Below are 14066 nucleotides of genomic sequence, written 5' to 3'. Positions count from 1 at the left end.
TTGTATAATTAGTATACATTATTGAGTAGAAAAAGCTTCAACCGGCTTCATCCAAAATAATCAAACCATAATTAGATTCTTTGTAGTACATATTTTAAGCACTGTATAAAATGATGTGCTACTTTTTGCAACTTTTGCAAATATTCTATCTTTTAACAGTAGATTTTTTGTAAATGCGTAAATAATATTAAAAAATTATTCAAATTATGGAATGAATTTTGCATAAAAGCTAAAAATTATTTATTTAAGTTTGGCGGAACAAAGAAATCTAATTTTATTTACAATATAGGATGTTTATAAAGTCTGTCTCTACCCCTTTAAATAATTTTTCAATATTATTTACGCACTTAAAAAAATCTACTGTTAGAAGATAGAATATTTGCAAAAGATAAAAAACATCCAACAAGCAGCAAGATAGGCCGACCATTCGACATACAAATCGCCGAGAAAATGGAAAAAATATTTTATTACATCGAAAATCACGATGATTGCCAATTCACGTTAGCAGAGCTGCGAGATTTGCTTGGAGAAGATGCCCCTGCGGATATGACGATCCAAACAAAATTAATAGAAAAATATGGTAAAAATATTATTATTACTGTGAAGCCAAATAAAATGACAATAATATGTTTTTAATAACAATAATTTTTTTACATTTGACATGGATTAGGCCTACTGGGGACACCATGTAAAAAAAAACGCGCCTTGTATCTTACCTCAAAGGTGGTGCGGAAATGGATACAACGCTCGACGTACACATTCGTCACTTTGTATTTCGCAAACGGTTCATCGTACGTGAAAAATGAATAGAACCATTTTTGTAGAGAATTTCATGATCTTTCTTTTTTGTAACCACCTTAATTGACCTCCGAGCCATACAAAACGAGATTTTCGCATCACGAGAGCCATCCCCACTCCATCCCCTCTACATGCGACCGAATGCTACCAGGCTCAGGAAATGGCAACTCTGGTTGGGTCGCCTTCGGGATAGATCGAGGTCTTTTCTCGCCTAGTTGTTGAAGACTGCGGACGTATAGTCGAGTGCGGTCTTAGAGTATTTTAGATTGCGCAATATTGTATATCGTTTATTCGCGATCGTAAATAATACGCTCAGGGAAAAGATAGTTTCGCGATACGCGATTACTATTAAAAGTCTTGACGCAGCGTTCGTTCTACGAGTAATTGAATCCGATATTAACGTCGTATTCCGAAGGATCGAGATTTGTACCCCTAACAGCAAATGTATATTTTATAAATATACAGGATATTAATGCTGTTAGGGACCCGGGTAACGCCCGCGAACAGTTTGATTCGTCAATCGCTTACGCATAATTGTATTCGTGTGTAAGAAGTAAATATATATCATTGTTTTGTTAACTCAAAACGAGATTCAATATAATTATTTAAATAAATCTTCATCTTAATCCTTGACGAAATCGTTCGTGAACCGAGTGTTAGTGCGCGATCTTGTCCGAGGACATTGATCATTACTACGCGTAAAGCTGAGCAGCGGACATTTTGTATCTTGGTACGAGACAGGAAGGAAGGAAGGAAGTTAAGCAGCTTTCGAGTACATCGTTGGCTCTGAAGCGTTCTATGCTCACACGATAAACGTAGTGGCGACCGTTATTTTAATTCAAAGTGAGTTTATAATATTCTCAGACCCGAAGTTCGGTCACAAGGTTAGGTCAGGTTAGGTTAGGTTAGGAACCTATATCAAACAATAAGATAAAAGATACATTAAATAAATAAAAAAATACATTTTGAAAAATTTTAGTCATTTAAAAGCGTAAGCGTAAATGTAGCAAACGCGTAAGCAATTTAAATTTTGCAATTTTTTTTCTTTGGTGCACGTAAACGTGTGTATGCCGTATGTTCTTCTACCGTGTGAAACACAGTACCACGTGGTAGAACATGTTATAACGTGTATCGGAAAATTAGATAAAAGATACATTGAGTAAGATACAAAATACATTTCGAAAAATCTTAAACTCATCCCTGCTGAAAATGACCGATTAAATTCGATTGGTTCTGTATTAAATTCGGTGAAATTGAATCGGAATGAATGCGTTAGTACCACGTGGTGGAACATGTTATAACGTGTATCGGAAAATGAGATAAAAGATACATTGAGTAAAATAAAAAATACATTTCGGAAAATCTTAAACCTATTATTGTACAATAACTGTAAAAGTATGCGGTATAAGAACATTACTAGCAGTTGACCAAATACAATCGATTATTCTTGAATTGTAAAAATCTTATTAGTCAGTAGCTTACTGCTTACGCGTCTTACATCTACTCTCTTACGGACTATTGTAGAATGGAACTTTATATAGTCATTTAGAAACTAAGCGTAAGTCTGGCGAATGTGAGCGATCTAAATTGTGTAATTTTTTTGTTCTTTTTTTGTGCTCGTGCACGTGTGTGCCACGTGGTAGTAGAAGAACACAGAGCTCCCGATATTTCAGATTTATAAAAGAACATTTTTCTACATTAACAAAATTAAAAAATAACTGTTATTAAAATAATTAATTATTTAATAATGATATTCAACATACACATGCAGACAATGTAATGATGTCAGTACTTAGCAATGCGAATGGAAGCAAGATAAACTTATTGTTAGATTATACATATAATCTTAACGCTATAATTATAAATATGTATGATATTATAATGCATTTTAGCAAATGCTAAAAAAGAAAGGATTATTATTCTTCATATTTTTTGTCTTCTTTTAGACAGACAATATGACAACCCACAATAAATCTTCATATTGCGAGAGTTGTAGTCGATATCCCTATGTCGGCAGAATATCCGTAGGAGAAGAGGATAGTGTTGACTTCATCTATCAATTTGTGAAGAAAAGATTTGTTGCCGTGGACCACGGGAGTTTTAGCATATTCTGTACTGCCTCTGACATAATTGGGCCACCCAAATTTCCAAATTTGGACGGACAACTTCATTTACCAATCTCGGTAAGACTTCCGAATAGCCCCTATCTCCAAATTTAATGAAACTTACAGCAATTGTATAGCATTAAAGGACACACCCACACTATAAAGGATTTTGTACGAAAACAAATAGGAACGGAGAAATTAAAAAAATACAAATGGTAATTTGTATAATTTACTAATTACTAATGAATGATTACTGATTACATATTAATATGTGTGTACAGACAGTTACATATAAACGTCGGAGCGGCAAAGAGAAACCAAAACCTAGACCAATACTACGTTTACGCGAGCGTTACTTCTGTAGTAACTTACGATAATTCACTCGTTTACGCAGAGTAAATTATCGTAAAGTTACTACAAAATCCCGTTTACGCAAAGAAAAATCCCGTTTACGCGAACGAATTATCGTAAGTTACTACAGAAGTAACGCTCGCGTAAACGTAGTACAAGTTTAGCACGTAAAGCCCGTATCAGATTAGCGGCTCGCAGCCGCGAGATGCCGCGACTGCGATTGCGATTACATTTCTTGACCAATGAGAAAGAAGCTGCTCGAAAATCGGACATTTCTCATTGGTCAAGAGACGTAATCGCAATCACAGTCGCACCCGCGAGCCGCTAAGCGACAGAAGATGATTCATGACAAGAGAAAGACGCTTTCGGACTATATTCACCTTACTAAATACATGAGTCTACCACATACTATACTAAAAATATGAATACTGAAAATATTAGCGAGGCCCCGTACGCAAGGTAGAACGTTCCATTCACTTGGCGTGTATAAGGATTTATATATCTACTAAATCTTCGCCTTACTAAATAGATGAGTCTACAATATACTAAAAATAGATACGGAAAAGATTAGCAAGACCCCTACGCAAGGTAGGGCGTTGCCCCTCTCTCCACAACCACCTTCTCTGCCAACGCCTGTTTCACAACAGTTTTCTACCAGATTAAGTCTTGTTTTCGTAATAGATGTTGCTTTTGCAATTGAAAAGTGTTATATCACAGCTCCGCCCCCCTGAACCCCCCTGGCCGGGGTTTCGCCCCCTTGAACCCCCTCCCCTAGGCGCTTTGCCCTCCAATCCCCATTTAGGCCCTCTGTCGCGCAATGATGTTTCAAATTCGCACACTTCTTGCATGCGCTTGTGATTACAGAGAAATCGGTGTAAGGTATTAGGACCTATTAATCTACACCACTCAAATTTCATCAAAATTTAACCACTAGATTGTCTATAAATTAGAATAAAAATTTTGAATTTTTGACGCCAATTTCTCCGTTCCTATTTGTTTCCGTACAAAATTCTTTATAGTATGAACGTGTCCCCTAATGGTCAACAATTGCTGCAAGTTTCATCAAATTCGGAGGTAGAGGCTATTCGGAAGTTGAGTCAATCGCTATGTATTATATGTTACAAGATTTTCTACTATTTGACAATTTTGATTTTCTAATATAGAGGATAATAAAGGATGGTACTGGTGTTTCAATATCTCCGTGGCAAAACAAAGCTGTCACGAGACCCATATCATACGATTATAATGCGACAAAAAGATATATTGGTATGTAATATTTAAATCGATAAATAGGATATTGTTAAGGAAGATTGCTGAGAAGAGAGTAAATATAATATTTTCTATTTAAAGATATCGAGTTTCATGAAGCTGTATATCCAGTCAGAGTCTGTATTTACGAAATATTTAATCCTGGAAGCGTAATTCAAATTTCGGCTCAAGATTCCAATAATCACTGGATTCAGTTGTGGGATGAATCGTCTCAGATTGTACCCCAGCAATCAAGATTATTTTCTCCACCGTTGTCGCATCCGTGCAACTTCAAAACCAAAATGCTCAGACTAATGTTTAAGGGCAGTTCAGATAAAACTTTTACAAAACTGGATGCAGTGATGCTTATCGGTACATCAGATTTGATCCTTCCTAGAAATCCTAACAAGAGTTTAAGTAATCTGTTAAAAAGAATTAACAGCATGTACTCTTCACACCACGACGATGTTCATAATTTAACAGCAGATTCAAAAAGTGCACACTTGGATATAGTTCATCTGCAACAAAATTTTCCTGAATATTGTGTTATTTATAAAAGGTATTGTTATCATTGACATTAAATAATATTTTTATCCATTTTTTCTGTTAATAATAAAAATTAATTTAAAAATTAAGGGGATGCTGGAGTGACGGCCGAACTTTCTCGATGTCGATAATGTCAACATTTTTAAATTTAATTTTGCTTTTCCTGTATCTGTCTTTGTCTAACGAAATGACATCTGTCCTTGTTCGATACCTGTGCCGTCTCCACTTACTAACCTGCGTGTATATTTTTGTGGAAAATATACACGATTTTTTCGAAGCCCAGATTTTTTTTCCAGGCTTTCAATCTCAATTTCAAAGGTATGTTATTGTTTGTGCACGTATTCTGAAGAGTGGAAACATTTCATTTCGTACATATATAACCTATACAACTGTTTATATTAGAAAATATGGTTATGAGGACAGCATTTTTTTTCAATTATCACTAATTTTTAAATTTCCACTCTTCATTAGTACCTATACTTTACTCCTGTAAAAGGATTTTGCGATCTATAAAGCCGTTTCAAAAAACGAGCCCTGACTGTTTTTGTCAGTAATTGTCCCCTGTCCAGGATCCCCTTAATTTGTTCTGATAATATTTGCAGCGACATAAGAAGGATTTCGTATAAGAATAATTTGAAGCACAAAAAGGTATCTCAGGAGGTAATCCCTGGTTATGAGCAACCTCTTGATCAGAGATATCCGCGTCGTATTTTATTGAAAAGTAATTCGACTTGTGCCAAGAGTATGAAACTCTCATCGGATGAATCCAAGGAGCTATCACGTTGCAGTATATCTGCGCTTCCTGTAAAGTATTCTAAGAAGTCTATTTCTCATCACAATATTTATTACAATAATGACATTTCGTACTTTGAGTATTAAAGTATTTATTTTGTATTATATTAATTATATTTTATCTTTACAGAATGAAATACTACTAAAAATATTTAAATACTTAGATGTGGTAACATTATGCCGCATGAATGAAGTAAATAATAGACGCTTTGATATTTTAACACGAGATCCTCTACTCTATACACGTTTGAATATGCGATATATTAGCTCTGACAAATATATGTGCGATATATTTTGTTATTTTACACCTAGATGTAAATATTTGCAACAATTAGATCTTACAGGATGCAACTTTGATGTTAATGATTTCGTAAACTTTCTTGATAATTGCGGCAGGCGTTTAACGCATTTAAGATTAAGTGACTGCAACCATGGAGAATGTTTAAATCCTGTCCTACTTAAAACTTCAGAGACATGTAAAAATTTGAAAGGTATATGCATATATAGTATATCTATATAATTGTCAAGATTATTGGTAAATTGTATAACAATTTGTAACACAAATTTTTGTTAGAATTGGATCTAAGTTATTCTGGCATAGACGACGAAGGATTTTCGTATCTCGAGGGGCTAAATAATTTGGAACACTTAAACCTTTCTGATACTGGTATAACAACCGAACGTCTTTGCAAAATACTGCAAAATAATCAATGGATTCGTCGGTTATCGGCAGGCTTTGAAGACTTTATAGACGATGCAGTTCTAATAGAGTTGGAAAATTCGTGTCATGACTTGGAAGTAATAGATTCATTACTGTACGCACGTCGTCTTACATCTGAGGGTATTAATGCTCTCGCTAACTGTAAGAATTTACAAAAAGTGGACCTTGATCTGTATGTGTGTGTGCTACATTTTCTTTTAAAACACATTATTGTATTCTTTATTGAAATTTGTTTGCTTCTTTTGCGAGCATCTTGAAAAAGTTACATGAATTTTTTCTTTGCAATTAAAGTACTGTACTAATTACATCATTTTTGTTACAGATACGGATACCCAGCTGATGATGAGAGCTTATTTAGATTACTTTCCTCTTATCAAAACTTGCAAGAAGTTGATTTGTCCCATGCTGTCCTCACCGATCACCGGTTGGAATTACTAGCGCAGTGCAAAAACTTAAAAGAGTTACGTCTTTCTAACGTGAAACTTGATATACCTGATAATTGTTCCGTTATTTTGAAACGATGTCCTAAACTGCAGAAGATTGTTTTCTATTTCTGTAATATAAATCAATTGTTTAATCAATTGGTTAATCAGTGGAAGGAAAAATATCCGCACGTGTCCGTCTATATATTGTGCAAATAATTGAAATAGTTTTTGTTTGATAGTTTAGGACAAATCATTTTACTTTTCATATGTTTACTTACAAATTTACTTTGTAAAAATTATCTGATAAATTAGGTTTAAACGTAGGTATATGTTAATGTTTAATAAAAACGAAATATTCACATTTATTTATAGTTTTGTTATTTTCGAACCGTTTTATCTTTCTTTTCTTTTTCATAACTTGAATTTTTTGAGCGATGGTGTCACTTCTTTGTTTGAAATAATTGTTCAGCGAAATACTAGAAAAATTACTTAATAATATCGTTAGTAAATTTTTGATATTAAAATACAAATAGTTGTTAAAACATAAATTGAAATTAGTAAAACTTAAGATTTACAATTTTTTAAAATGAAAGTATAATAAATACACAAATATATTTTACCAAAAAAATGTATTTAGTGATTATAATAATTATTTTAAACACTGCACAGATATTATGCATTTAGGCATCCTCGTCAATCTCAAGTAGTTGCCTTACTGTTATCTGTCAGCTTTGTGTTGGTGATTCACATTTGTTTAACGACAACGCTAAAGGTGGAAGCACATAAAATTGCAGGAGCCATGAGCAGAATGCAGAAACCATATGCGCATGCGCTATGGTGTCTGCATTCTGCCCTTGGCTTCTGAATTTTCAATCTACATAAAAATACATAAGCATAGTTTATGTAGATTGAAAATTCAGAAGCCATGGGCAGAATGCATACACCATAGCGCATGCGCATATGGCTTCTGCATTCTGCTCATGGCTCCTACAATTTTATGTGCTTCCACCTTAAGGGCCAAAGCACATGACAGTCATATGGCTTCTGCACACAGGACGCGCAAACCCTTGCCGCGCGGCAAGAAGCGACGCGGTAACCAATCAACGTGTTGTTTTTCCGTAAGAACCAAATGTTTATTGGCTACCGCGTCGCTTCTTGCCGCGCGGCAAGCGTTTCCGCGTTTTGTGTGCAGAAGCCAATAGTCGTGGGGTGCGTTCGGTTTGGACGCTCACGCGCTGTAAGCGCTCACGCTTAGGCTGCATTCGGAAACGTCACCCGGGTACACACGGGTATACTCCCTTCTCCTTCTAATTCGCTGAGATAGAAAGAGAAGGGAGTATACTCGTGTGCACTCGGGTGACGTTTTTGAACGCAGCCTTGTAAGCGCTGTTTTCAATCGTTCGATTTGGTATCTGAGCGCTTACACAATAGTAAGAAATGTCGTTCGTTTTGGCAATGTAAGCGACTATAAGCACGTCAAAATGGCAGACGATAGGTTATTGTGTGTTATATTTGCACAAATAATAACATTATTAGAATTATTATTCGATGAGGAAGAAATATTTAATTTTTAAAATAAACCTTTTTTTTAGAATAAAGCGAGCAACATTTAATTTTATTCTACAAATTTTAAAACCTAAATTACTAAGATCAAAATCAGGACGTAAAATCACCTGAAAAACAATTATTTATCGCTATATGGAAAATGGCCACCCCAGATTTATATCGGTATGTTATTAATATTATTATTACACATTGTTGTTTCAATTTTTAAATCAAATAAAGGGAAGTGAGAGAGGCAATCAGAGCCACGCGCGGTAATTAATGCGCAATCAAAATAAGTCAATAATAAAATATATTTATTAGTTAAGGGGTTATATACAGTTAGGTGGCCGAAAAAAGCGATTTTTTAAGAATTTATCCTGGAAAGGGATTTTAATTTAAAAACACAAAATTTTACACACTTATTGTAGTCACTTCTAAGTATAATCTCAAATTTTTTTGTTTAAAAATAATGATTTTTCAGACCGCTATAGCCGACGTCCGGGAGCATCTCTAAAAAAAGGTGTCTTGCGGTGACCACTCTATCTCTGGACTGAATCATCTGAAATCAAAAAATCAAAAAGATTTCGTTAATATAATATATTATCTAGTATTTAATCGAAGAAATAAGCAAAATATTAATTTTAACAAAAATGGCGGCTTCTTAAACAAAAAATTTCGATTTTTGCTATAAATTTTGGCTTTAAATTGTTTATAAAATGGAAAATATTTATCAAGGAGTAAAATCCTTCGATCAATTACTAAAAAATATATTTATAAAGCTTGTGTAAAAATTTGAGCCCGATCGGTTCAGTGTTTCCGAGAAATCTTGGTCACCGACTTTGAAAACACAGTTTTGAGATAAACGCGTTTAAAAGTTTCAAGAGCACTTTATATGTAGTAAAAAAATTTTTTTTCAACTTACATCGAGTCGTCTATTCCAGGCCCATACAGTAAGCCCTCTGATCCTTCGGCAGCTTCTAAAAGTTCAATTTGATGCTGTCGCTCGGGTCTCTGCTATCTGCTTTTAAACGCTCTGAGGCGTCTTTACAAATATGCGTGTAACTTCGAGAATATTTGTCGGATTGACTTGAAATTTTCAGAGTATATACTTGAATACATGTACATTACGAAAATGCAATAAACCAAAATTCGAATTTTTGAAAATTCTAACTGTATATAAAACCCCTTAATACAAATTCGGACGTTTCGACACTTTTTGTGTCATCTTCAGCGTAAAAATGAAAATAATACATGAAAATTTCAGACGATAAATTACAGTCAATCGCGATAAAATGTGTCAATCAGTAGAAAAGCGCAGTCAAATCAATAAAATAAAATTCATACGAATGTTTGGTTATAGTCTGTCAGGATATGCCGATATGCAAATGCTCCAAATCGATCGCATCTTCGACGTTTACTCTCAGGTTGGAAGACTAGGTAGAAAAGAGAGATTCGATTGTCCTTTCTAAACCGTGAATCGGAGTCGCAATATGTTAAAAAACGCAATGTATCAGTATTAAAATTACAATCACAAATTCTTACTTACGGAGCATTACAGACCAGTAAGTCGCAGTGTTAAAATGTACCTGTACCAAATGTACCTGAGTCATACATGGCAACCACCATGTATGTATAACATTTCGTTTTACTTTAATATTACATTATTCGACCTTTAAAAAAATTTAAAATGTGTAATTCGTTTTTTAATCATTAAATATAGATATCTGTCATGTAAAGAGAAAAGGAAAAGATGTGGTGGACGAAGAAAATTAAAAAATAATAGATTTCGACAAACAAAGAGACACGATCATCCAGCTGATAACCATGCAAAAGATATACGGTTATTCAAAAAAACTTTAAAACACAACGTTCAGAACGATTTCCGAAATATAAAAGATGTATATGATGATGTGAGCAAGGAGTAAGTGCATAGCGCACACACACACGCACACACACACACACACACACACACCCAAGTTTTTTAACATCTTTTAATATAATTAAATTATTTTTTCTTATTAAACGCTCTTTTCTAATACAACCATATTTTTAGATAGAAAATTGTATCTCCTTTAGTACTTTTTCAAAGCGTAAAAAGATCAATGGTACGATGGAGAAAACATGTAAGACTTGTATGTCCTGTATCATTGCGAGATTTCGCAAACGTTAAAAAGTAAAGAATGGAAACACTTAATGAAGTATAACAAAAAATATTTTCTAAGTATTAAAACTGTAAAATCCGAAGATCGTAGCAAAACGCATTTGGTAATATTTGATCGAGCTTTTATTCGGACTTTATGCAAAACGGGCACTACTGAAGAAATATTTGCTGCAGACGCTACGTTTAAAACTGCTTCTATTTTATTAGAAAATAAAAATAAAAATACAACTGTTAATAAAACACGACAATTTTTTACATTATAATGGCTCGAAAATTTAATCATGTAAGTTATTTAAAATTTATTAATATAATATCTATTTAAAAAGTTGTAACAATGATTCTAAACATAGAAATTATTATTTTTTTTTACATATTTTTCTATTCTAGAAAATACCTTTTGCGTGGGTTATCATGGAACGAAGGAAATATACAGATTATAAACCAATATTAGAATATGTATTCAATAAATTAGCACGTCATTGCGTCCACGAACAGTAATGACCGATTTTGAATTTGCTTTTCAAAAAGCTTTTTTAACGGTCTTATCATATCCGCTGAAGTGAAAGGATGTTATTTTCATTATTCACAGGTATCAAATCTCTCTCTCTCTCTCTCTCTCTCTCTCTCTCTCTCTCTCTCTCTCTCTCTCTCTCTCTCTCTCTCTCTCTCTCTCTCTCTCTCTCTCTCTCTCTCTCTCTCTCTCTCTCTCTCTCTCTCTCTCTCTCTCTCTCTCTCTCTCTCTCTCTCTCTCTCTCTCTCTCTCTCTCTCTCTCTCTCTCTCTCTCTCTCTCTCAATCTTTATTATTGTATGCATAATATTCAAAAAAGGACCCTTGTTTTTTTTCGTACGATGAACACTGATTTTTTTATTGACGCGCAAAGTTAAGCGTTATCTGACTTGTGCGCAATATTGGATAACTTTGCGCGTCAATAAAAAAATCAGCGTTCATCGTACGAAAAAAAAACAAGGGTCCTTTTTTGTTGCAAATTTCGTCCACAACAAGATGCATACGATAAAGGCTATCGCACACAAAATGCATAGAACATAGACATAACATAGCATAAGCATGGCATAGATATGCAACCTACACAAATGTGCATAGACATAAGTTTTGGCCAATCAGAATTGAGAAAAAATAATTGACATATATTCCTAACCGAAATATTAATATGTGTCAAATTTGTCAAAATGGACACGGATGACTGGATAATTTACGCTGTGCTAATAGCTGCAAGTTATGTACTTTTGCGAAGGCGCAAACAATTTAAGAAGAAACGATTATGGGTACGACCCATATACAGACGTCGACCACAATTTGGTGATTTCCAACATCTTTTTCAAGAATTGAAAGAAGACGCGATCATGTTTTTTAAATACACAAGGATGAATCTCCTTACTTTTAATAAATTATTAGATATAATGCGACCTCATCTAGAGAAGAGAAATTGGAGAGCATTACCGGCAGAACAGCGGCTTATTATTACGCTTAGGTATTTATAAATGCTTTAAATTCTTATTGTAAATATAATAAGAAATAAAAATAAAAATGTAATATATAATATAATATAATATAAAATATGTATAACAAATGTAGGTAATAATAATGATAATAAATATAAATATTATATACATATAGATATATATGTATATATATTATGTATATAACATAATAATATAATAAATGCAAAAATAATATTATTATAAATATTAAATAAAAAATATAAAAATAATTAATATATTATTATAATATAATAATAAGTATATACCTAATAATTAATAATTATTTATGAATATTATTACACAATATTATATTATATAATAATATGATAATAATATATGTTATATATGTATATAACATATTATATATATAATATATATATATATATATATAATATAATAATATTTGATCTCTTGTCGCAAGAAATCTAAATAAAAACAAAATTATATAATATAATAATATTATTATATTATATAATAATATGATAATAATATATGTTATATATGTATATAACATATTATATATATAATATATATATATATAATATAATAATATATTATTATATTATATAATTTTGTTTTTATTTAGATTTCTAGAAAAACAAAATTATATAATATAATAATATATTATTATATTATATAATAATATGATAATAATATATGTTATATATGTATATAACATATTATATATATAATATATATATATATATAATATAATAATATATTATTATATTATATAATTTTGTTTTTATTTAGATTTCTTGCGACAGGAGATCAAATATCCTCGATTGCATTTGCACATCGAATAGGTGAATCAACTGTGTACAAAATTATTAAAGAAACATGCCCGGCAATAATAAAAGTTTTAAGTCCCATGTATCTGAAACCACCTAAAGAAGAAGACTGGAAGAAAATAGCTGCTGGATTTTGGAAGGATTGGAATTTTCCTAATTGTATCGGCGCGATCGATGGAAAACATTTTGTTATCCAAGCACCTCCAAATTCTGGTAGTTTATACTTTAACTATAAAAAAACCTTTAGTATTGTGTTATTAGCTGCCTGCGATCATCAATATAAATTTACTATAGTAGACTGCGGTGCATATGGCAGCGCAAGTGATGGTGGAATATTTACACAATCCGAATTTGGAAAGCGTTTGAACAGTAACGATCTTAATATACCTGTAGCAAATTGTAAATTACCTCTATCAGATATAGAAATGCCTTATTATTTTGTTGCTGATGAGGCATTTCCTTTATCAAAACGAATAATGCGACCTTACCCTGGACAGTTTTTGACTGAGAAAAAATATGTTTTTAACTACCGGTTATCAAGAGCTAGACGTATTATTGAGAATGCATTTGGAATTCTGGTTTCACGGTGGAGAATTTTTCAACGTAGTATATGTTTAAATCCAGAACATGTAGATGCAATAATAATGGCTGCCATAAATTTGCATAATTTTCTAATGACAGAAAATAATAATGTAACAAGCGAAAACATTTATTGTCCTCCAAATTATGTTGACAGCGATGTTGCACAAGGTGCATGGAGGTCTAGTTTGGATAATGTAAATAATTTGCGACCTACTAATATACATAGAGCGGTAAGAGAAGCTTATATTCAAAGAGACACCCTATCTGAGTATTTGTTATCACCACAAGGTGAGGTACCATGGCAAATGGAGTATATTCATAGAGGATATAACAAAGATATACAATAAAAATGTATTCGATAAACCCCTGTTTTATTTGAACTTTATTTTATTACATAAACATAAAATATATTATGTATACAATATGTAACATATATTTCGCGCAACAATTATTTTCTAAAATAATTATTTCAAACGTTACTAATATATAATTTAAATTTT

General features: G+C 32.5%; 1 protein-coding gene and 1 long non-coding RNA gene across 2 annotated transcripts; both read left to right on the top strand.

Moving 5' to 3' along the window:
- Positions 1-5845: 5845 nt before the first annotated feature.
- On the top strand, positions 5846-7178 carry LOC139768566 (uncharacterized). The gene is made up of 3 exons (XR_011717397.1): positions 5846-6331; positions 6415-6702; positions 6884-7178. It is a non-coding gene; the product is annotated as an uncharacterized lncRNA (long non-coding RNA).
- A 4504-nt stretch (positions 7179-11682) lies between these two features.
- Positions 11683-13913, top strand: LOC139768585 (uncharacterized). Its single transcript, XM_071698912.1, has 2 exons — positions 11683-12183; positions 12947-13913. The coding sequence occupies exons 1-2, from the start codon at positions 11882-11884 to the stop codon at positions 13911-13913; spliced, it is 1269 nt and encodes a 422-aa protein (XP_071555013.1). The 5' UTR covers positions 11683-11881.
- Positions 13914-14066: the final 153 nt, after the last annotated feature.

This window comes from Temnothorax nylanderi, unplaced genomic scaffold, assembly GCF_030848795.1.
Source record: "Temnothorax nylanderi isolate EJ_2023f unplaced genomic scaffold, tnyl_v1.0 TNYL_tig0017_pilon, whole genome shotgun sequence".
Classification (NCBI taxonomy): Eukaryota; Metazoa; Arthropoda; class Insecta; order Hymenoptera; family Formicidae; genus Temnothorax; species Temnothorax nylanderi.
Note: the sequence above shows the minus strand (reverse complement) of the source record. Positions and strands in the feature narration are given on the sequence as shown.

What these genes read in the sequence shown, in the direction of transcription:
- LOC139768585 (XM_071698912.1), top strand. Translation starts at nt 11,882, where the DNA reads ATGGACACGGATGACTGGATAATTTACGCTGTGCTAATAGCTGCAAGT. An exon ending in CGGCTTATTATTACGCTTAG is followed by an intron (nt 12,184 to 12,946) that starts GTATTTATAAAT and finishes GTTTTTATTTAG; the next exon opens with ATTTCTTGCGACAGGAGATC.